Source organism: Chrysochloris asiatica, unplaced genomic scaffold (genome assembly GCF_000296735.1).
Source record: "Chrysochloris asiatica unplaced genomic scaffold, ChrAsi1.0 scaffold00023, whole genome shotgun sequence".
NCBI classification, from domain to species: Eukaryota; Metazoa; Chordata; class Mammalia; order Afrosoricida; family Chrysochloridae; genus Chrysochloris; species Chrysochloris asiatica.
In genome coordinates this window covers 1,298,931-1,321,213 of record NW_006408541.1, presented here as the reverse complement: position 1 = coordinate 1,321,213, position 22,283 = coordinate 1,298,931, and the positions used below count along the sequence as shown (strand labels likewise).

At 49.8% G+C, this 22,283-nt stretch overlaps 1 protein-coding gene across 1 annotated transcript in view; it reads left to right on the top strand.

The window, feature by feature from the left end:
- Positions 1 to 7,864: 7,864 nt before the first annotated feature.
- GNAS (GNAS complex locus) overlaps positions 7,865 to 22,283 on the top strand; it is a 57,255-nt gene continuing 42,836 nt past the window's right edge. The window contains exon 1 of the mRNA XM_006839304.1: positions 7,865 to 9,713. Within this exon, the coding sequence (XP_006839367.1) occupies positions 7,865 to 9,713 (1,849 nt within the window). The remainder of the gene's footprint in view (positions 9,714 to 22,283) is intronic.

Below are 22,283 nucleotides of genomic sequence, written 5' to 3'. Positions count from 1 at the left end.
TAAACACTGGACTGCTAACTACAAGGTCGGCAGTTCAAACCCACCAGTCATGGTTGTTTTCTGCTCCCATAAAATGTATAGCCTTGCAAACCCTGTCCAGGTGGATTTCATGGGTCTGGATTGTAGTTTTGGTGTAATTAGGCTAGACCTTCTTGGTGTGGTACTACAGGTTAATGTGCTAAACTACAAGGTCAAGGTCGGCGGTTTGAGCTCACCAGTTCCTCTGAGTCGGAATCGACTCAATGACACTTAATAACATGAAGAACAGCTTAGAAGCTATGCTAATTAGTATATTCTCTATCCCACCCATTCCCAAGGAACATCTTTGAATTTTTTTTCTCATAGACTCCTTCCCCATGAAATCTTAATACCACAATTGTCTAGACACGCTGTATATGAGGAGATTTCAAAATGGTGGTAGGAAAGTTCATGTTCTCGCAGCTCCATGTTTCCACCACTGTTCTGAAGTCCCCTTATATCAATATACTGAGTGTGGTAACTAAAATTGTTTTGTCCCCATTGCAAATGCATGAGCTAAAGCAATTAAAAAGCAAAAACTGGTTTCTATCAAATTAAGTTATAATGTATCCTAGGATTGTTTTCTATTGTAACCATTGAGGGGCATGAATCAAACTCGAAACTATTCTCCTACTTTAAGATAAATTTTGCTGCTTTTGCTTTCCTTATTTGAAATGACACGTTTCTTTTTATTGGCCCTTGGCACCTCCGTGGGCAGGAATGGCTACTGAATTCACATGCAGGCCGGCAGAAGCAGTGGCTTGGTGAGGTAGCTCTGCAACCTACGGCCACTGTTACCTGCTGGTGGCTTTCAGCCAGCAGAGACAGGACACCCATAAACTACCCCCTTCTGGGTAGAATGGGGAGGTACATCCTGTGGGCTGGTTTTAGGGGGAGCTCCTTACACATCAACAAGAGGACAAGGCTGTGGGGGCTGAGGGGCCAGAACATGGGGCAGGAGAGGCAGAGGCTGGAAGAGCTGAAGAAGATGAGGAAAGTGAAGGTTTCAGGGAATTCAAAAGAAATGGGAATCATTTGGACACATGAAGGGACTCGGGAAGGAATGGAAGAGTTACACAGAGGACAGAAAACCAGGCAACGGCAGCCATAGAGACGTTTTAAGGAGTCAGGAGCGTTGAGACACTCAGTGGCCAGCTTCAAATATCTGATGGACCAAGGGGTCAGAAGGGGTCGGCACAGCATGACAAAGAGTGCCTTTAATGGCCACTGTTGGTCTTGGAGGATCACTGATGGGGTCCTCAGATGAGCCATGCCCCCCGAGAGTCCCTCCCTTACAGAATCTTTCCTGAAATCTCAGCCGCATAAAGACCATGGCATGTTCAAGTTAGTGCCTCAACCACAGGTTGACAGGACTGACAAGCCAGCAAGTCGGTTTTCTAGCTGAGATCCAAACCCTAGGATTTGGGTACAGGGAAAGGTTAGCTTTGGAGGCTCTAACCCTTGGGTTTAGAGGAGCATTGGGGTCTGGTGGGATGTAGGGCCACAGATTGAGAGCTTGCTAAAAAGGACAAGTTTCTCCTCCCCTGCCCCAGATCAGAGCTGGTTTATGTTACTGCCTCCGATTTCATTAGGAGACTTCACTCAGGGTAGGTGGTAGCTGGTGGGTAAGAGACACCATTCCCTTTCAAATCACACACTGATGCCCAGAAGCCCCCGGGGGGGGGGGGGTTCTGGGATTTCTACACGAATTACAGCAATTCTAAACAAAGCTTCCACTAAAGCCAAATTTCTCTTCCGGGATTCCCTCTGGCCCTCCCCGCCCCCCACTTCTGTCCCTGTCTCTCCCCACTGCGTTACTGGTCTTTCCTGGAATGGTGGCTTTCTTCTCTAAGTCCCCAGCTGTAGCACTGGCTGACCTGGTGCTGGACTCTATACCCCGGTTGCAGTTCTAAAGAGTGTTTGGACCCACAGCTAAAGACGTGTATCCAGGGGGCACAGGCCTGCAAGAAGCAGAACGGGGGCTGAGGGATGGGTCTGCGCTCGTGGCTGCCATCTCTGGCCTCTGTGGTTGTAGCTGGGGACTTTTCCACCAGAGCCAATCCAGTAGGTGTGGGTTCTGCCACCTTTTAACACCAGCCCTGCCTTTGCCTCAGCCACAGGAGGCATCCCCCCCCCCCCCCCCCCGACATTTGCCTGGAACCCTCGCTCACGCAGCCACTTCTGCAGAGCGGCAGGTTGCTGCTGCCTCCACTGGCAGAGACCGGCAGAGGAGATGTGAGGAGGACAGGATGCTGGGAGCAGCACGTCTTAATTGAACAGTAATTAATTGAACAGCTTCAAAGTCTTATTGCTACTCACCACTCAGTCAACAATCAGAAAACATATGTCACTGGAGGCTGGATAGTTGGCTAAATTCTCCCCACTATGCTTTCTGCTTCTGCTACCTCATTCAAAAGCCTACTGACAACCACCGTGGGTCACCCAGAGGTTCTCTGTGAGCTGACCCCCAAACCACACAGGCTGCCAAAGAGACTGTTGTTCCCAATTTCTGCACCTTTCTCTCCACTTCTCCTTCCTCCATCTTTCTCCAGGGACCCTCTCCTACCCTGCTTGCTCTTTCTGGGCCACAGGGATGAATTAAGACACTATCAGGCAACTACTTTAAAATGTAGATCGGTTTGGGGATTTTGGCAACGAGTAAGAACCCCAGAATGTAAGTACAGATGCAATCACTTGTTGGTGCTAGTGTGTGCTGTTAGGAGGTGTAGTATGTCTGGGAAGGCCCAGGGTCACTGAGGAACAGGCCTCTCTGCTGTGGGAGGTAAGTGGCGCTATTTAGAGTCAACATTGTGGGGCCATGAAGAGATGAGTTCTTTCCGTTTGGGGTTACTGATTTACCAAAAAGTTGACTTTGCTATCTGTGGGTCCTGGGTCATTTGGTCTAACAGGCTGACTCCCCCCCCAAATGCAGAGGTAATGGAAACATGAGTAGTGTCTCCCTTCCCCTTCTGACGCCAGCAAGTGTAGAAAACCCTGCCTTACATAGCTACGTAGAAACCACCAGCGGGAAGCCAATGCCTGCTTCTGACAAACAACAGGTTCCTCCTGGGAGCTCACCCAGTCCCATTCCAGCCCCTCACTCCAATACATGTCCCCTGGGAGCAGACCCTGGCATGCGACTTTCCTCCCTCATCCCAATGCCATCTTCTCCCAGGCATGCCTGCCAGTCAGTCTTCACTGCTTCCCTAAGTCTTTTCTGCTCACTTTCATCCAGTATCGGCCTATTCCCTGACGTCCATCATTCAGAATAGAAAATCTTATGTTCAGGGGGCTTCATGATCACAAAGTTCTACCCGCCGATTCTAAAACCCAGATCCCGATGGGCTGTGTGCATGCCTCCCCTCCTCCACAAGGCTGCCCACTGGCGCCCACCACTGCCTAGTGTGTGAAGGCATGGTGACAGCAAGATGGCTGCCATGAGTAGACAGTCCAAACCATCAGGCTGGCCCCAATCAACCCGCCAATCGATCTCTGCAGCTCTTACCATCTTGGGTTCCGTGGGTCTCTGTGGCCACGCCACCCATCAGCCTTTCTGGTTACTCAGCTCCTCATACATCCGGCTGCTCCTCTGGGGTTCCTCACACTTTTGGGATCTCACATTGAACCCCACTCACCCAAGCAAGGGGTTTGGAGTTTTCCGGTTCTGGGAGCCAGTCACTACAAAAATACACCAGAGTAGACATAAAGGGGAAAGGGGGTTATTAGAGCCTGAACTTTAGTCTCCCTGATCCAAATTCACCTTTAAATCAAGGTAATCCCTACATACGCATAACGATCCTTTCTCTATCAGGGGTGTGTTTTTTCCACCCTCTCCCCCACCTCACGCACATAAACAGCACATTTGGCGATATCTAGAGATATTTTTGGTTTTTGGTTGTTACAACTAAGGGAATGCTACTGGCATCTAGTGGGTAGAGACCAGGCATGCTGCTCAGCATCATGGAGATTTCCCCAATCCCAGCATCAATAATGCAGAGACCAAGAGCCCAGTAGCTGGATTCCACATGCTGACCAGCTTGTAAACTCCCCCCTCTGGTGGGCTCCCATGGGTCCACTCCCAGTCCTCACTGCCTCCCTTGTTCATCTAATACTGATTCTGTTCAAGATTCTATCTCCAAACAGATTTCTAGTCATTTCATCTCCCAACAAGGGTGGCTAGCCATTTGAATTGAGAGTCTTTCTTCTAAACTTCAGCCCAGGCTTCACAAATAGTGTGCTCTATAGATCTCCATGTAGACTCTCATCCTGCCTTCGATGGCACCATGTCTAAAACCAATGAGCTTGGCCATCACGCAGCTCCTCCCACTTCCACTTCTCCCCGTGGCCCACCTGACAGGAACCAGCCAGCCTTTGACCCTTGCAGCACAGATGTTGCATGGGGTCACTCCTTTCAAAGGGCTGGCCAGCCATAGCCTCTTTTTTTTTTTTTGGCAAAACTCCTCTTTCCTTTCTTTGTTCTCTTCCGCAGGACCATCCTCCATGCTGCCTCGATTGTTCCTAAAGCTGGGCTCAAAACATCCCTTTGCAGGACCAAAGAACCTTTTACTGTCTTCCTCAATTTCTAACCTCAGTAACCTCAAAATTGCTTACCCTGGTCCCTCCCATGCATCCTCACAAATTCTATCCTATTTCTCATGCCTTTTCTCTGTTGCAGCTCCTGGTCTGTTCCAGGTTCTCTGTTCCTGCTGTTGAATCCTTGTTCATAGTAGACGAAGGCCTTCCTTTCCCCTACCTCTGTTCAAAGCCTAGATGGCTCTTCTTCAATGGAGTCCCCATTGAAAAGACTGTTTCCTTCATGAAGACTCTCCATGTCCCCCAGCTTTCCTTTCTATGATGTTAACCTCTTTAGGATGCAGGAGTGGGATTCCCTCCCACCACCTGTATGTGCTCCTCTGGCAAAGACCCAAGCTACCCAAACGGGTGTTGAACAAAGAGGTTCCCAAGCCATTAGCATGGTGAACAAAGAGGCCCTGTACCCATTCCTTCGTGGGTATCGTCTTGTAAAGACATCTCAAGTCTGCATCAACCCAAGTGGTACAGGCTTAGTCTGAGACCGTGTAAAAGCAGGCAGTTCTTTTGGGGGGGCCCCCACCATGGCCTCCTTGGGCTCCTCCCACAATTCCACTGACCTTCCACTTCTGCAGGTCTCGGGTCCTTGGGGCCTCAGCTCTTTATCCATCTGGGCTGTGGCTCTTCGTTGGGGCTAAGGTCCTGGGCCTCGACTGAAGCCCTGACCATCTTTCCCTTCGCTTAGCCCCAGCGGCGGCCTCTTCCTGGACAGGCTCGCCCCTCGTCATCTAGGAGATCAAGGGGTGGACCCTGGGGCATCCGACCTCCCTACCCACCTCTGTGACCTATGGGGTTAGGTAGAGTGACCCAACGGCGCCAGGTGGCCTCGTGGCCGCTGAGGTCTGGCCGCCATACATCCGCCCACCAATGCCTTCCAGCCATTCCAGGAGCACAACCTCTTTGGGCGTTCCAACGAGGCGCCCCCTGTCGGACCTCCCCCTCATATCCGGTTTCCGGTCTAATGCCCCCTGTTCATTCGCCAGGCGGTCTTGATTGGCGTGACCCCAGCCCAATGACCGACCTGGCTTTAGGGTCGCAGGGGGAATGCGTTGGTTTTGGGAACCCATTTGGACCAGTCAATGGGTTCCCAAATGGTTAAGCCGTTGTATGTGGGGGTACTTGGCCAAAGTTGAGCCAAAGTTCAGTGGTGGCACATGGAAGTGTGTAAACCCGTAGGACGGAGAAGATGCGCCTTTGAGGGTTCCCAAATGTTACCTAGTGGTCCGACTTTGTCAACTTTCTTCCATCTCTACAGCCACGTGGTTAGTGGATGCGGGGAGTGGGGGGGGGCACTGATGCTTGTGGTTGTGGTACCTTCGGTCTAAGACTGAGGCGGTAGACCTAACGGGATAGGGCTGTGCCGTGGTTCGCCGGCGCGCAGCTCGTGGATACAGTGATCCAAGCGACACTGCCCCAGCCCATCCTGGGTACCAAACACCAAGTCCTACCTCTCCCGTGGTCCCCCAGGGCAGGCGACCACCTGGCCTTTACCCAGCTGCTCTGCACCTAAAAGTTGGCTCGTGTTGCGTGTCACCTGCCGGTGAAACTAACTGTCTCCATACCTGCGAGCAGGGTTTCACGTGACCCTCAAGTAGCAAATTCCTCGGCAGACTCAAATCCCTGTGCAGACCCCCAGACCCAGCTAAGTGCGTGTGCCTGTGCCGAGCCCAACTAGGCGGTGCGGATATTTTCCCCTGAGCGCACTCCGAGTCTACTGCGCGAGTTGGCAATAGGAGCGCAGCTGGCGCTGCCAGGTTTGTGCAGTGTTTGTTAACGCCTAAGCGGACTCTAACATTGGAAAAGTGAGGCGACCGCCGGGGGAGACCATAGTGATGGGAGAGGAGCCATGGGGGGTGGGGGTGGGCAGGGGTACTGAGTAACCCTGCAGCGGGCATCTAAGGCACGGGACACAGAGGATGCGCTTTGAAACCTGTACGCACGAGATTGTCCAGGCTGAGACCACCCCAAATCAGCCTTAAATCCCTGACCCAAACCACCTTACCCTGGTTCCCAGAACGGTGGGACCAGTGGAAACTGAGGCCGGCACTGAGTGGGGTCTCCCTGTGTACTTTGCGCGCTTGGGGTCCGTGCCGCGACAAAGGAGGTGCCTGGGGGAAATTCACAGACTCTATCACTGTGCACACCCGAGACCCTCTTATTCTGCTTCATCACTGTAAATGGAAACGGGTGAGGGGGGGAGGGAAAAGAGACCCCTGCTGGCGTCGCTCTAGGCCACTGCGGAGACCCTCTGAGTGTGGTGGGGATGGAGACATGGAAATGCTTTACGGAAACAGCTTCCACAAGCAGCAAACAGAAAAGCATCAAAGTGCCTTAAGGCGTTTAAAAAAAACAAAGTGTGCCTTGTCACAGCAGCCCCTGGCCTCTGCCTTCTCTCTCCGCCCCCCCTCCGGTGGGCTCACGACCACCTGTCGCATCGCCGCACATCCGCGCCCACCTTCCCCTGTACCCAAAGCTTTGCGCTCCAGACACGAAGCTGCTCTTGGGATCAGGGCTTCCGGGGCCGGGGGCTGCGGCAGAGGGGTTCAGGGGTATCCTGGGGTGATGAAAGCCGCCCGCAGTCCCCCCTCCCCCTGGAGAAGAGTAGTTAGGTCCGGGAGGGGAGGGTTTCAGCTCCTGCGCTCCAGCAGCCCGGGGCCCACGTCTTGCGTCACGTGTCCTGCAACGCAGGAGAGCTCGCTCTCTGGCCGAGGGAGAGGCGAAGAGAAGGACTCCAAATCAGTCCGGGAGAGGAGTGGAAGGAGCCTAAACGTCCCTGCGAGGCCTGCGCTCACCAGCCCCCTACCCAAAGTCCGGGTTGCCGGCGCCTGGAGCCGGCTCCTGGAGCCCGACCTGCGTTGGGACAGGCATCCCCTGGTGGCAGAGAGAGGGTACTGCGAGCAATTCTCGGACCAAATCGGCGCGCTGCTCAGACCCAAGCAGGCGGAGCTGGCCTGCTGCAGAGACAGAGAGGAGGGGACAAGGGCAGGACAAGGGGGGAGCGAGGGGGCAGTCTGAGGGGATAAAAAGTGGCTAAGAAGGCGCCAAGACTCCACCAACTGCAGTAGTCTGCTTCAGCCACAGTCTAGGGTTCGAGGGCCTTGAACCTCCAGACCTCATAGAGGTTGGATACTGAGGTTGGAGAACTTTCGTGGGGGGGTACTTTGAATTTTTTCACATTTTTTTTTTTCACCCTAGTTTGGTTGGGTGCTCCGTCTTACGGGGCCCCAAAATTATTCTAAGAGGCCGCCACCGTGTTATGGGCATGCGCAACTGCCTCGACGGCAATAATATGTCAGGACAACGCGATACCACCCCTGAGCTCGGGCAACAGCCCCAGCAGCCGGTGGAGGCCCCAGGGCCAATTGCCCCCGGTCCTGGGCCTGGCGCAGCCGAAGCGATGGAGACCGAACCGCCAGTCACCGAGCCCGTCCCCTTCGAGGCTGACGGCGAGGCCTGTGGGCCGCCACAGCTCTCCGGGCCCTCATCCCAGGGCCTTGGACAGGCCATCGAGGAAGCCAGAGGTCTCGGAGGCTCCAGCCCACCTCCTGAAGAAGCTAAGCCCTTCGATGTCAAGGAGCCCAACTCGGGAGGCTTTTGGCCTACCCTGGAGCAGCCCAGAGCCCACCCTGGGGTCGGTGCAGGCCTCAGAGCCTCGAGCTCGGCCTCTGTGGAGCCTGGAACCTTCGATGGTGCCAGAGCAGGCCTGGGAGCCTACAGCCCTCCACCGGAGGAAACCATGCCCTTTGAGCAGCAGCGGTCTGGCCAGGGAGCCATCAGCCCAGCTCCCTTGCAGCTCGGAGCCCTGGCTCTGGAAAGCTCAGGCTTGGGGGTCCCCAGTGCACCCCCCGAGCAGCCCCGAGCCCTTGGGCCAGCCAGCCCTGGCTGCGGAGGCTACAGCCCTCCCCCTGAGGAGGCTGTGCCATTTGAGCTTGATGGAGCAGCCTCTGGGGGTGACAGCCCACCCCCCGGGTGCCCCCGAGTCTTCCTTGAGCCCGACGGCGGCTACAAGTCCGCGGCAGTCGCGGCCCCGGGTGCGGTCTACATCTCTGCCGGCGCGAATGCGCCCCCCCTCTGGGTCCCCGGAGTCCCTGACCACCCAGCCCGAGAGGCTGCCAGAGAGCTTCTTGGCTTCGCGGGCACCAGCCCCCCGATGGAGATCGCCCGACCCCCACTCGAGATTGGCAGCGCCCCCCGTGGGGTCGACGACGCTCCCGTCAACATGGACAGCCCCCCAATCGCGCTTGACGGCCCGCCCATCGAGGTCTCCCGAGCCCCAGTCGAGGCAGAACGAGCAGAGGGAGAGAGACCCCCAGTTGAAGGAGCAGCAGCTGAGATGGAAGGAGACTCTGGAGCCTCAGCCGCTGAGGGAGGCAAAGTCCCCTCTGCCGGGGATGGAGGAGCCCCTGCCGCCGCCGGGGCCACCGCTGCCGGGGCTGCCGCTGCCCCTCCTGGGGCCGCCCCTGTTGCTGCCGCTGCCCCTGCCCCTGCCCCAGCCTGGGCCGTTCCTGGCGCTGCCTCCGCTGCCCGGGCCACCCCTGCCGCCTGGGCCCGCGCCCGCGGCCCAATCTCCGCCGCCGCCGCCGCTGCCGCCGCCGGAGACCGCCCCCAGCTGCAGCTCCTCCGACCCCCCAGCCCCGAGATCCAGGCTGCAGAGCTTCCTAGTCCGGTGCCTCCTCGCGCGGCTGCCCGGCGGGCCAAGGCCGAGCGCGGCCGCAGCCGCACCCGCCACGACGAAGGCTCTGACAGCAGCGACGACGAGCACAGCAGCGAAGACGAGTCCGACGATGGCACCGGCTGCTACTTTTGGAGCCACTTCCGCCGTGGCCACCGCCGCCGCAAGCACCGCCGCAACTTGCTCCAGAACTTCCTCATGCAAGCCTTCGGAGGCTGCTTCGGAAGCCGCTCTGAGAGTCCACCGTCTGCAGGGGCCCGCACCTCCAAAACCAAGAAGGTACCTCTGGCGGACAAGCGGCGCCAGAAGCGCAAAGAAGCGCTGGAGAAACGTGCTCAGAAGCGCGCGGAGAAGAGGCGCAGCAAGCTCATCGACAAGCAGCTGCAGGACGAAAAGATGGGGTACATGTGTACGCACCGCCTGCTGCTTCTAGGTAATGCGGCGACTCTGCCCGCGAGCAGGGCCGCCGGCGGCCGGGAGGGTGGCAGGGCGGCCTGGTGGGGCGCAGGGCCCGCGGCCGAGGAGGGCCCGGGCAAAGGCAGGAGCGCCTGCCAGAAAGTTCCAGCCAGGGGCCCTAACTTTGCCCGGGGCATGGGAGGGGCTGGGGGGGCGCAGGGGGTCCCAGTGGGTACCCTCCAGGGAGAAAAGTGGCGCAGAGCGACATTGAGGGTCGTTTCTGGCTCCATAAGCCAGCGCCCACACCGTAAGTTGCCCCGGAGCCCCAGGGATGGGGGCCGGCAGAACAGGCGGGGGGCTTCAGGTGAGCCAGGACCCGCTGGGGAGGGGCCCGGGGCTCCCCTGGCGACGTGTCCGGGGCGCGGTGGCTGGGGTCGTTGGGAAGGTGCGCCCCGCCTCGCCTGGCCCGGCTGCTTGGACTCGGACAGCTTGTGTCGTTGGTGTGTGTTGGTGTTCATATTCTACGTGCGTGTGTGCATGATACGCTCAAGTGTTCGCCAGTGCCCCTTCCCTGAGTGTCCGCCGTCTGTGTACTTGTATTGGGGAACAGGCTTTCTGTGTTTGGCGCCTGGGCGCGAGCAAAAACTTTCGGTGTTGGCGCACTCCTGGTAGAAACCTGTGCGCTGGCGCGGCGCCGCCGTGCGGAAATGCAGCGGGCACGGTGGCGGGACCGATTGGTAAGATGCTGGGCCAGTGGCCTGGGGGCAGGGAGCCACTGCCCGCGGACCTCCACAACCTGTTTTCAATGTCTGTCTCTCTCTCTCTCTCTTTTTCCCTTTGCGCTAAGTGTTGTCCTCACTTCTCATTCGTTCGCCAAACCCTCCTGCCTTTGAAAACCAGACGCACAGGTATCTGAGGCGTCCGCGCGCCGCTGCACCTTAGTAGGTTTGCTGTTCTGCTCACACTCAGCTCACCTGGCGGGAGATGAAGGGTGGAGAGGGGTAAAAAACCCGAAGCAAACCACACTGAAGTTGCTGCAGGCAGGTCTGGGTCAAAACCCACACTGGGTTGGTGACAAGGGGGTGGGCGTGGCTGTGTTTCAAAAATATATAAAATGGTGTTTTTTTTCCCCTAGGGAAGAGTCTAAGGTAAGCCAATCGTTTATACTTTTACAAAGAGGACAGGAGCAGGAACTTAGTTTTAAAAAGAGGGGCTTACGTGTTGGGAGTGGAATACCATTCATGTGTTTGAAATGCAGTTAAAATAAAGTGACATTTGGAAAAAAAAAATGCTCTGAGTATATCTTACACGTGTGGACAAAATGTGGTAAAATTGTGACTGTCATTTGTGAAATATGACAATTGAGTTTTTTTCAAGCAGCTTTAGCTGGGAACCAAGAGACTCAGAGGTAAGCTCTCTTCTGTTACTCAGTTTTTAATCAAAAAATGCCAAAAAGAAATCCCAGAATCATATAATTAAACTGGACATAATCGTATTCTAACCAGAAAAGCACCTTTGATGCTTCTAGTTTCTTCCATCTCTGAGTGCCCCTCCCTTCTCCAAGACCCCCGTCCATCATTTCCACAAGACCCTTTCCCAAATCTCTACATCCTTCCCTTGCCCTCTCTAATTTTCTGCTTTCCCTCTCACCCCCACCCCTAGACTCTTCTTCTCTCAAGTCTGAGGCATTAGCTGTATTTGCCACTGTTAATCAGCAAGAATTAGCAATGGTCTGAATCTTAGTCTTAAATGCAAAGGTTTCGAGTGAACCTCCACAATCCTAATTTTTTAAAGTTTAATTCTTAAGAATCTTTCAAGGGATTACAAGATCACAATTTCTAGGACTCTGCTATATTTGTTAAACATTTTATCATGTGTGATGGTTTCTTACTAATGACATTATCGGTATAACTGTATGCTATTGTGAGATATGCTGCCCACAAACTGCATTTTTTCATGTGATTAGCATTTTATGTATGTTCTCCAAGGGAAATAATACACTATCATTTCCCCTCCCTCCCCCTAAAATAACACACAGAAAGGAGATTGCTTTAAATTTCAGATGCCCCCACTGCACTGAAGCACAGGGCCTTAGGTGACAATGCAGAGCTCTTGCTGCAGATAAATGATTTTGCCATCCTAGCTCCATCTCAATATTCCAAGCAGACCTCTGTGAAGCAAACCTGTAATGGAGACAGTGGGGTGGAAGGGGCATCTGGCTGCAGACAGGAGACCCAAGTGACCGTGTGAATTGAGCCCACCGTTGGCGGCATCCCTGCCATACCCTTAGTTGCCTCATTTATGAAATGAAACTTTTCCTTGCAGATCCCCATGAAGATCTCGGTTAGCTCCGTGATAGGTGTCCGCAATGCTGTGGGGAGGGCTAGGGAGGAGAAGAGAGAGCAGAGACCACCTCCATCAGGATTTGAGATTTCTCCCCTAGAGATTGGCCATCCCAAGTCTGCAGTACACCACCCACCTCTGGGGCCAAGCCCTAAGAACATTCCCCTTGTTTTATATCCAGGGAAGAAAATGAAATGTAACCAAAGGAAATGTGCTACGTTCACCCTGCCATTATTTGGCTTGGCTTCTGAGATGGTACTGCTTGTTTGGATGCAGCTTAGCTCAGGAAACAGGCAAGAGCTGTTATTGCCAATGTCACCTTCACTTTCTAAACTGGCTCCCTTTGGCCTAAGTGACCAGAGAGGTACCCCATCTGGATCTGAATTCCTAATGAGGCCTGGAGGGGGATGAGCAATGAGGAGGTGGTACTTAACTCACACTGAGTACAAGACTCCCATGAATGCCCTAGTCCCAGCTTATGGACAAAAACAAGTCACCTACCCATGGCTTCCACTGCAGGTGCTGATCAAATGGCTGCCCTGTGATTGGCTCTGGGCTCATGGCACACAGATTCATCTGTTGCTTTTTAAAATGTGTGTGTGTCTGCTCCATGTTTATTGCCTGGCTGCTATAATCGCATGATAGGGGCTTGTACAAAAGAACAACGTATGTATCTAAAAGGACAAGTCAATAACATAGTTAACGTTCTAAATAGTTGAAGTCTTTTTTATATACAGCACTATCCAGTTAGACTGTTCTGATATTCCTTTTGCTTTTTCAAAGAATTTTGGTCACTGAAACCTGAATCAAAGGGGCTATGAGATTAGATTTTTCTCCCTATCTGTTGCATTTAATAAAGCTATGTAAGGAAATACTATATAGAACAATGGTCATTCTGCTGTGACATTTATACAGTGAGTCACAATTAATTGTAGGATAATTTAATTACGCCCCCAAGTGCAACAGTGTTATCTAACGATTTATCTAACTTTTTTTCCCTCCTTTGCCTTTTCTTTCTTTTTTAAAACATTTTCCTTAAATACAGCCATATTTCCATATTAAGAATGAGTCCAACAGAGCTGTTTGCAGTCGGGAAGAGCACAGCTTGTCTGGCCACACAATTTTAGAGTTTTGAGACTTTTACTATTTCTTCTTTTTCTCCCAATAGTATTTCATACTTTTCAAAGGCTGAAATTTTGCCCCATTTGGTTTTTTTTTTTTTTTGGTTTTTTTTTTTTTTTAATCCAGTTTCCCATAGAGTTCTTTTAAAAAAAAAAAAAAAATTTTTTTTCTCCCCCATTTAGGTGGGTTTATTTTTATCATTTAGCTACATCATATCTACCATGGAAAACTAGTATTCAGCAAAGCAAATTGGGATTCATCCCCCTGGAACCACAAGGTCAGTGGTTCAAGCTCACCAGCTGCTCCTTGGAAACGCTATACAGGGTCGCTATGAGTCGGAACCGACTTGATGGCACTTAACAACAACAAGGTCACTTTGTGTTACTAGTAATTTACATGCTGATTGGATTTTACCGTTTTTAAAAGTTTGCCATTTAGTCTTACTTGATCCTAGGACTAAAACCTTGCACAATAAAAATGCGATAGGACCCTGTTTCATAGCCAGATAACTCAAACACTCAGAGATTAAATATTAGGGATCTTGGTTCAAAGATACCAAGGTAAGTGAACAGAAACTTAGGTTTTCAGTGCAGATAAGATCATGCTTGCTAACAGTGTGGCAATAAGTGATACAGTGTTACTTAAATGAGTCATGGCATGTGAATTATAAATGTCCTAGGTGCTCTTAACATCCCTTGTTGAAATGACAGGTGCCCACTGTCTGCTGCTTTCGGAATTTTAGCCAAACCCTGATAGATCCCATTTACAAATGTCCATGGAGCGTGCATGGAACATGAGCCCCCATTTGGGGGTACCTGTCATTGCTACCATGATATTTAATGTTCACCTCTGCTTACATTGCAGTCTTTGTTTGTTGTGCTTTAATTTTTGGTTTGTTTGTTTAATGCAGAGTATTTGTTTATATTTTTGAGTCATTTAAATGTATTTCCTCTAAGCAGGGTCTGCAGTGCTCCTCACTCAGGTTTTCACTACAGATAAGAAAAAGGATAATGCAGAGACTTTTTTTTTGCGACTACTTAATTATAGTGTTAGAATATAGCAAGCTAGTTCAAATCCTGACCTGGGTCTAACCATCCTCTTGCAATCAACTTTGACACAGTATCCTTCTTAGTGATTCAGTTTTTAAAAGTATTCTTCAATTGTGAGATGGGGCAAATTCCCTTCTAGTGAGAGTCAGAGAATGATCTTAGAAGCCCCCCTTACATCATTTTTTACTTTTACTTGGGATAGTTGGTTTGAAGCCAAAAGGAAATTGCTCTTTTAGGGAAGGCCTACCTGTTTGCTGAAATTCTAAACCCTGATGCTATCTTGGCATCTTCTTTTTGAGTAAATTTCCCCACCAGATAAAACCAACCTTTCACCACTAGTAAAAACCGGACTCTATAGTGCCACGAGATCCAGTGCCTTATAGGAACCATGAAAATAGCAAGTCAAAGATTGGTCCCTGAAACTTGTCTCTTTTTAAACCTTATGTGGCTTTTCCCAAGGCCAGCTTGCGCCCTTACTGAGGCTCCTAATGAGCTGTGATATTAACCTGCCATTTGCCCAGTGTTAAATCCTATTTCTCAGGTGGTAGGGTTCAGACCAGAACAGTCAAGACCAATAGATAAGGCAGAGTCCCCACCATCATATTAAAGCAAAGAGTTAACCATCTCCAGCCCTCATGACCCCATTAGTTATAGGGACTCCAAGATTGGGGCCCTGCAAATACCCACTTTAATAGATTTCACCGTTAATTGGGCTGAAATGAGGTCTTCATTCCCATTCCATCCCTACTCAAGCCTGCGGTTACCCTAGATGTAGGACCAGGTTCTCCAGAGGGGGTTAGACAAGAGTCGGGGTGAATCTCCTTGGGAAGTAGCACTTCCTCACTGGCCTAATTTATGAAGCTGAAGCTGACTAGTGAGAAACCAGGGTTCTGGTGTGGCACTGCAGGATGAGCACTGGCCTGCTAACCACAAGGTCAATGGTTCAAACCCACCAGTCACTCTTCAGAGTCGGAACCAACTCAAGGACACTTAACAATAGTGAGAAACCACAGATACAAACTGGCAATGGAGTGGGGCCCAAGTAACCTCTGAACAAGGAAGGGCAGGGGTGTTTCTAGAAGAATCCAAGAGCGAGACACTTCGTTTTTCTGAATTCTTTTTAAAGTAGGGGTCAGATACTAAATGTGAAGTTCTAGAAATTTCAATGTATTCACAACCCAGTACTTGGTACATATAAGTTAGGGATAGGAATAAGGTCAAGACTGGAGAGAAACTCCATGCTCCCAGGTTTAAAAAAAAAAAAAAAAAATCTATTATTTGAAATTTATTTCTAGATTTTTCTCTCTCTGCTCTAAGTGTGAGGTGCATTGTTTTTGTTCCATTTTATGTTCCCCATAAGTTGTAACAGCACCCCAATTCTTGCTCGATATCTCAGAGTACACTCTTTGAACACATTGTGCAGGTAAAGATCACACTTAGCATAGAACAAAAGACACCTTGCCAAATTAATGGTTGTGCTTGCTCCTAGGTGGCATATATAGCTTTTGAGAGAAGATGAGAAGGGATGATGTGACTTTACTTACCCTAAAATTGGGTTATCTATGAGCAGTACCTATCTTTGCCCTCTCCACCTCCATTTCACAAACCCCCCTTATAAGTTAACTCCATACTGTCATTGAGTCCAGACACCAGAGCTCTGGTTATTTTGTGGTTTTCACGCATGGAATTAAAATATATATATATCTTTAGTTTCTTCCCAACAGCCAGATGATGAAGCATGTCAGTGAGGACTGCACACGAGGAGGAGCATCTTCGAAAAAGAGGTAGGGAACGACACAGAAAAGCCATGTTTGACTTTTTATTCTCATTCCCACAGCGTATGCTGTGAAAATCCCACACACAGCACGAACACAGTGCCACACGCCTTCTAGAGTGGAAGCGAGGAGCAATGTTAGGCAACTGATTTCTGTCAGACAATTCATGAGGGTGTGCCTCTGTTGAACTGACTTAGAGGTAAAATCCCAAATCACAATGCAGAGTAATTTGGGAGGCCTCAGGAGAATTCCTGCATAGTTTGACTCACAGAGCTCTACCCACAGAACTTTGAACGTTGGATCTTGCTAAATGTTTTTTAAATGATTCAATTTGGGAAGAGGAGAGAGGTAAAAAAAAAGGTACTGTAAATTGTTATCTGATCCCAAATTTATTATGAGTCACTCAGTGTTTCAGACAATGTTACACCCATTTTTTTTGTGTGTGGGGGACTCTCTTTAATGAGTTGATAATAGGAAAGAAAGCGCGTGTCCCCCACATCCCCAGGAATGCCACGGGCAACCTTGCTGGGGCTCAGTATCTCCCTGAGATACTGATTTTGTTCCTTCCTTTGGGTAGAGAATTCCTTTCCCATCTGATTTCTCTGGCTCTTGCCCCTCCCCTTCAATTAAAAACACCGCACTACCTCTCTCCTATTCGAACAATTTTGCCTTTCATCAAATTGATGGCTAATATTACCTGAAGACACTTTATAGGGAACCTGCATTGGAGGTAAGTGAGAAGTGAGGAGGTTTTGTTTTTTGTTTAAAAGAAAGAACCATGGTTATGGTGACATATGAACCCAAATGCAGTCATTGCGACATAGGGCAGAGCTCCCAAATACTGCTTAGCTGGTGTGTACCCAAAGGAGAAGGGTTAGGTTCTCCATCCAAACTTTCAGCCCTGGACCCCAATGCCTAGGTCTCTGTTTCCTTAACTGTAGTGTTAGCTGGTTTGTGCCATTGAGAGGGGGAAAAAAAACCACCCCAACTTGTCAAGAATAGACAGGTATGATTTAGAAAGTAATTAGGTACTTACATGGCTGGCCTATTCAAAAAAATCACCTTATAGATGCCATTTCTTTACCTATAACTTCCAAATTGTAAAAGGATTTCAGCAGAAGTCCTGTGTGGTCCTCTTGAATCAAGATTCAAGTCTTATGTGCAATGATACTTCCTGATTTTATCATTTTTTTTAGGCCTGGGCAGGCTTCTGAAACCCTAGAATGGTAGTCTTTAATCCCTTCTATTCATTTCTGGTACAGTTCTATTATACCTATAATTAGCTTTTCAATAAAACCTTTTGAGTCATTCAGGGGTCCTTCCACCTACCTTCCCTCCCAATCCCAAATATTCATTTTCTAATGACAAGTTCTAGAAAGGCCTAGGACTGCAGAAGGTGAGTTGATATTTCAGGTGGCCACTAGATGGTGAGGCTGGATAAGGCAGAAGCAAAGTGTTGCTTCATAGTGATGGGAGAGGAGCTGGGATGGGCAGCAAAGGTGAGGAAAACCAGCCCCCCACCCCCACCCCATCTCCCCACAACCCCCTTCTGGCATGGAGTCCTGATTTAAATAGGCCCCAAAGCTTTAGTCACATTCAGGTTTTTATTTCTAAGCTGGTACACTTCTTCCTTTGGGCTGTGTGCTGGGATTTCAGGGCCTCTTTGGGGGATTCTCCTGCCTTTTTGCCATGAGGGGCTTCCCTGAACATTGTGGGATGTTTAGCAGCATCCCTGATCGCTAGCCACTGGGCACCAGCAGTACTTGCCCAAGTTGTGACAACATAAACGGTCTCCAGACACTTGCCAAATGTCCCTGAGGGGCACAGTTGCCCCCAGCTAGGAACCAACTGCTCAACATCACAGTGATTGGTCCTACTGATGTTATCAACATCGATTCTGGGAAAGTTAGATATTACTCATCAGAATGACTTGACAGCCTGTAAAGTTATCTGCAGAAAAAAGGTGATCAACTTTCATTACTAATAACCAGTCAGAATGTTGTTGTTAAGTACCCCAGAGTCAATTCCGACCCATAGCAACCCTGGATAGGGTTTCCAAGGAGCAGCTAGTGAGCTTGAACCACTGACCTTGCAGTTCAAAGGACTTTGCAGTCTGAAGCATTAGCCCACAGAGCCACACCAGGACACCATAGTTTATACCAATTTTGAATACAAGAATACTCTTTTATTCTTGGATTGAGGTTCTTTTTCAAGAACCTCAAAAAAAAGGTACGGGTCCAGACGACCCTAAACTGAGTAGAAACGGGAAGTAAAATACCAAGACTTTGATTAACCAAGTCAATTCCTTCACTAATCCTTGGGCTGGGCTGCATTGGGGCATAAATAGATGTCAGCCCTTGTACATGCACGCATTGTCCAAAGCAGGCTGGGAACGCTCCTTCTGTCTGGAGCATGGTGAATGAATTCACTCTGTTGTAACAATGTTGCCAGACAATAGGGTCACTTCTCAGGTGGCTGCTGACCATATATTGGTTCTGGGGCATTGTGGACCCCACTTTGTGTATGTCCCACAAAACACTAAAACTCCAAATCCACCACCAGGGACTGTCTGCTCCAACTCAGAGGGGCTTGACTTCGTGTGTGTGTGTACAGCACGGGCAGGTGTGGTATGCACACCTTGATCTCTTAAGGCAACAAGTTACACTGAGGGGAAGGAGGGTGGGAAGGGGTGCTGATGATAACTGTGCTAAAAAGGTGAAATTAGCCGTTGTTACCTATTTGTGTTACCAGTCCTGCTTATTTTTGCCAAGAGAAATAACCACCTCAGGACATTTCTTGGTGGAAAGGTTGTACTTGGCCTTGGATAGAAATGTCAGCACCCCTTCAGCACAAGAAAAAGACTTCTAACAAGATAGATTGGCACAGTGGTTACAACGGTGGGCTCAGAGATAGCAATGAGTCCGAGGTATTGCGGGACCGTAGACTTGCTATGAGTCGGAATCGACTCAGTGGTACCAGACAACTGCAATCTTAGGGCAGCTTCAAGAACCAGTGTCTCCTGGAGTAACAATAAACCCAAACCAAACCCTCTCCACAGGGCCGACTGTGACATATAGTGATTCTCTATAGGGCTTCAGAGACTAAATCATTGTGGGAGTGGACAGCCTTGTCTTTCTCCAGGTAAGCACACGCCACCTTGTCACAAGCAGTCCAATGCTTATCCTATAGCACCACCACGGCCCACGAGGGATAATAATGATGAAAAATAAGGCTTTTCTTGTGCCTTCTTAGAGATTTTGGAGTTTGTGGCCTTTAAGTTCATCGAGTCCTGGTCTAACACTGGAGGATAAGCACTGGACTGTCAACTACATGGTTGCCAGTTCAAATCCCTTAGCTGCACTTTGCAAACTGTACATAGGATTGCTATCAGTGAGTCAGAATAGACTCAACAGCACTTAAATATTAATTAGACCAAAGGAAAGGAAGGAAAAGCCAACTGCTCCCCACCGCTGACTGGATGTATTTAAAAAGCTAAGCTATCAGGATTACTTTAGGGTGAAAGGTTGGAAATAGATGGATACTTTGCTAAATTACATATCTGACACGCATAATTCAGAATAGTATTTGAAATATCAACTTTGCTAAAGATAAACTTTCCATAAATTAGTGCAGTACCTCCTAGCTATCATCTCCCTTTACTGCAAAAGCCTTGAAATGACCCAAGGCATATTTTTTGGATGTTGATTTTGACAATTTGCCTGGGACCAAGTACATCTTTCCAAGGAAATGCTTAGAAGACTCAGGGCAGAACCCCAAAAGCAATTGACAGATGTTAAGGGAAAGAAATGTTTTCAAAGTTGGGCTCCCTCTGGCTAGTTATAATTAAACATTCATGTGACTTCATTACTTTCTTTTTAGCTTTTGAAAGGGAAGCATATGCACTTTTTTGCGTTTTGCTTTGCAGAACAAATGACTACCATGGGTTTTAAGGCAGACAGATACTTGGGACTAGGTTCCCCTTTCCTGTTGGGAGCCTTTGAAAGTACTTTGATAGGAATGGGGTCATTCTGAGGAGACCTTCTCCTCTGGCGGTTTGGGTGTACGGTCTTTCCAGGTTGCGTTGGTGAGGACAGGTGAGGATGGCAGAAGATGTGTAGCTTTTCTGGACAGCTTAGGGTACGGTTCTCGTACCTGCAACTCTGGTTCTTCCAAACACTCTAGTCAAAGATTCCACGAACTTGCCAAAGCTTGATTCTTAACAGTCTCATCAAAGCTCCATTTTGAGGTTCTGCCAAGATCTGCCATGGTCTGGGGAGAGGGACTTAAATGTGATGGGTTGTCTGAGAGAAAGGCAGAATGTAGGGAGACCATTCCTAGGTAGAGACCAGGAAAAAGGTTCTTTAGGGACAAATCCAGAACCCTTGCTTAGATGTCTTCTCCTAAGACTGAAGCTTACAGGTAGTAAGTAGGGACATCTCTTGTCTTTCCTCTTCTTTTCCTGGTGTGGCACTGTAGGATAAGCACTGGACCACCAGGCCGGTTTGAATCACAAGTCCGCAGTTCAAACTCACCAGCTATTGCTTCAAAACCCTATATGCAGGGTCACGAGGGTTGGAACTGACTCGACGGCACTTAACAACAACAACGCTCTAACCTCCCAGATTCAGGGTCTGGTCTCAAAAGGGGTGACTGTCTTTTATGCTGAGAAAAGCCCTGGGTTAAGCATTGGGCTACTAACTGACAAGTTGATGATTTGAATTCCACGGCCGCTCCGTGGAAGACTGTCCTACAGGTTCACTTGATTTAGCCAGAAAGGGTCAGACAGGGAGGACCCCCATGAAGCCACCTGGGCTTCTGAGAGATGCAGGAAACAGCTTCTTCCCCCATTTTCTCTCAGGAGTTTACACAGCTCAGGAATGGGGGCCACCAAAGAAATCCTCTATTCTTTTTGGCTATCCTCCTTCCTCCACCTTTTCTGAGATTTTTTTTTTTTTTTTTTTCAAACTAAGGATTTTTATTTGGGAAGGGAGGGGGCCTTTCTGAGTAGGAACTTGTTTTCCTTTTTTTAATTCTTCAGAGAATGAATTGAGAAGATACCATATGTGCAGGGTTGGGAAGCAGAGATAATAAATAAAAGGCAGGCTTCGAAGCTGCTGGCAGATGGCGCTCGGCTTTCAGATTTGGGGCCTGACTGCTCAGAATGCAGCCTGTGTGTGTGCTGCTGTCTGAGGCAGAAATCCGCATCCCCCTCCCCTAATCCTCCTTCCCAGGGACACAGCCGCCTGTGCCCAAGGGGGTAGTTTTAAAGGTTTTTGGTTGAGCAAGGGACAACGTGAGGACAAAGCTTGTCACCTTTAAGTCAGGACAAGAAAACACACTATCAAAGTAGCCTCCAAACCAAGAGTCTGGTACTGCCAGGAGCCGGTTCTGAGACCTTGGCCCAATCGCTTATCTCCCGGATACCTGCCTTCCTCTGAAACAATGAGCACCGTCCGGATCACTTTTTGAAAACATCCCTAGTTCCCTCATGTGAAGCATTTTTAACAGAATGATAGGTGGGTTACCACGTCCACACCCCTGCCCTCAAAAGCATCTATTCCAGAGTGGCAGACTGGAAACCCACCTTTTGCCCTTTGGTGAATAATTCATACTTTCAGGGTGCCCACCCTTAGGAGAATCTTTATAGGAAACAGAACTAGACAGTGCCATCTCCTCCAATCCGCCCCCCAATCAAGGCCTAGGAAAGAAATCTAGGGGCCAGTAAAGGTCCACTTGCCACCAGCAAAACCCGAGAGGCTTCCTGGAGGAGTGGGCATTGGAGTGGATGCTCAGCGCCTTTTTACTGTGAGGGGTCTTCCAAAAGCTCATGGAAGATGGAATGAAAACGATAAATGGGGTTTACCCATGAACTTTTGGAAGCTCCGTACTGTAAGGAGACACAAGCCGGGAATGAACCCTTGTTTTTGTTTTTCATTCATGAGAGCCACTATTGGGTGTTTCTGGGATTTCAGAGATAGGTTTTCCCCGTTTCTAAGATGGAGGGTCAGAGAAAAAGAGGAAGACTCCCAACGAGATGGATCAGCCAGGTGGCATCATTGATGGCGTCAAGTGTGGCAACGGTGGTGGGGTTGGCTCAGGATCGGACATTGTTTCGTTCTGCTGTGCATAGGGTCACTATGAGTCGGTTCTGACTCAATGGCACCTGACAACAACAACAACCCATAATGCACTGAGGAGTATTCTTTTGGTAGTGAACCTTTAACCTTTAAGCCCCATCCCACACCCTAGGACAGACCACCTGCGCACATTCTCAGGGCCAACAGCGGACTGCTTTAGGCCTGTTTTCCAGGTGTGGAT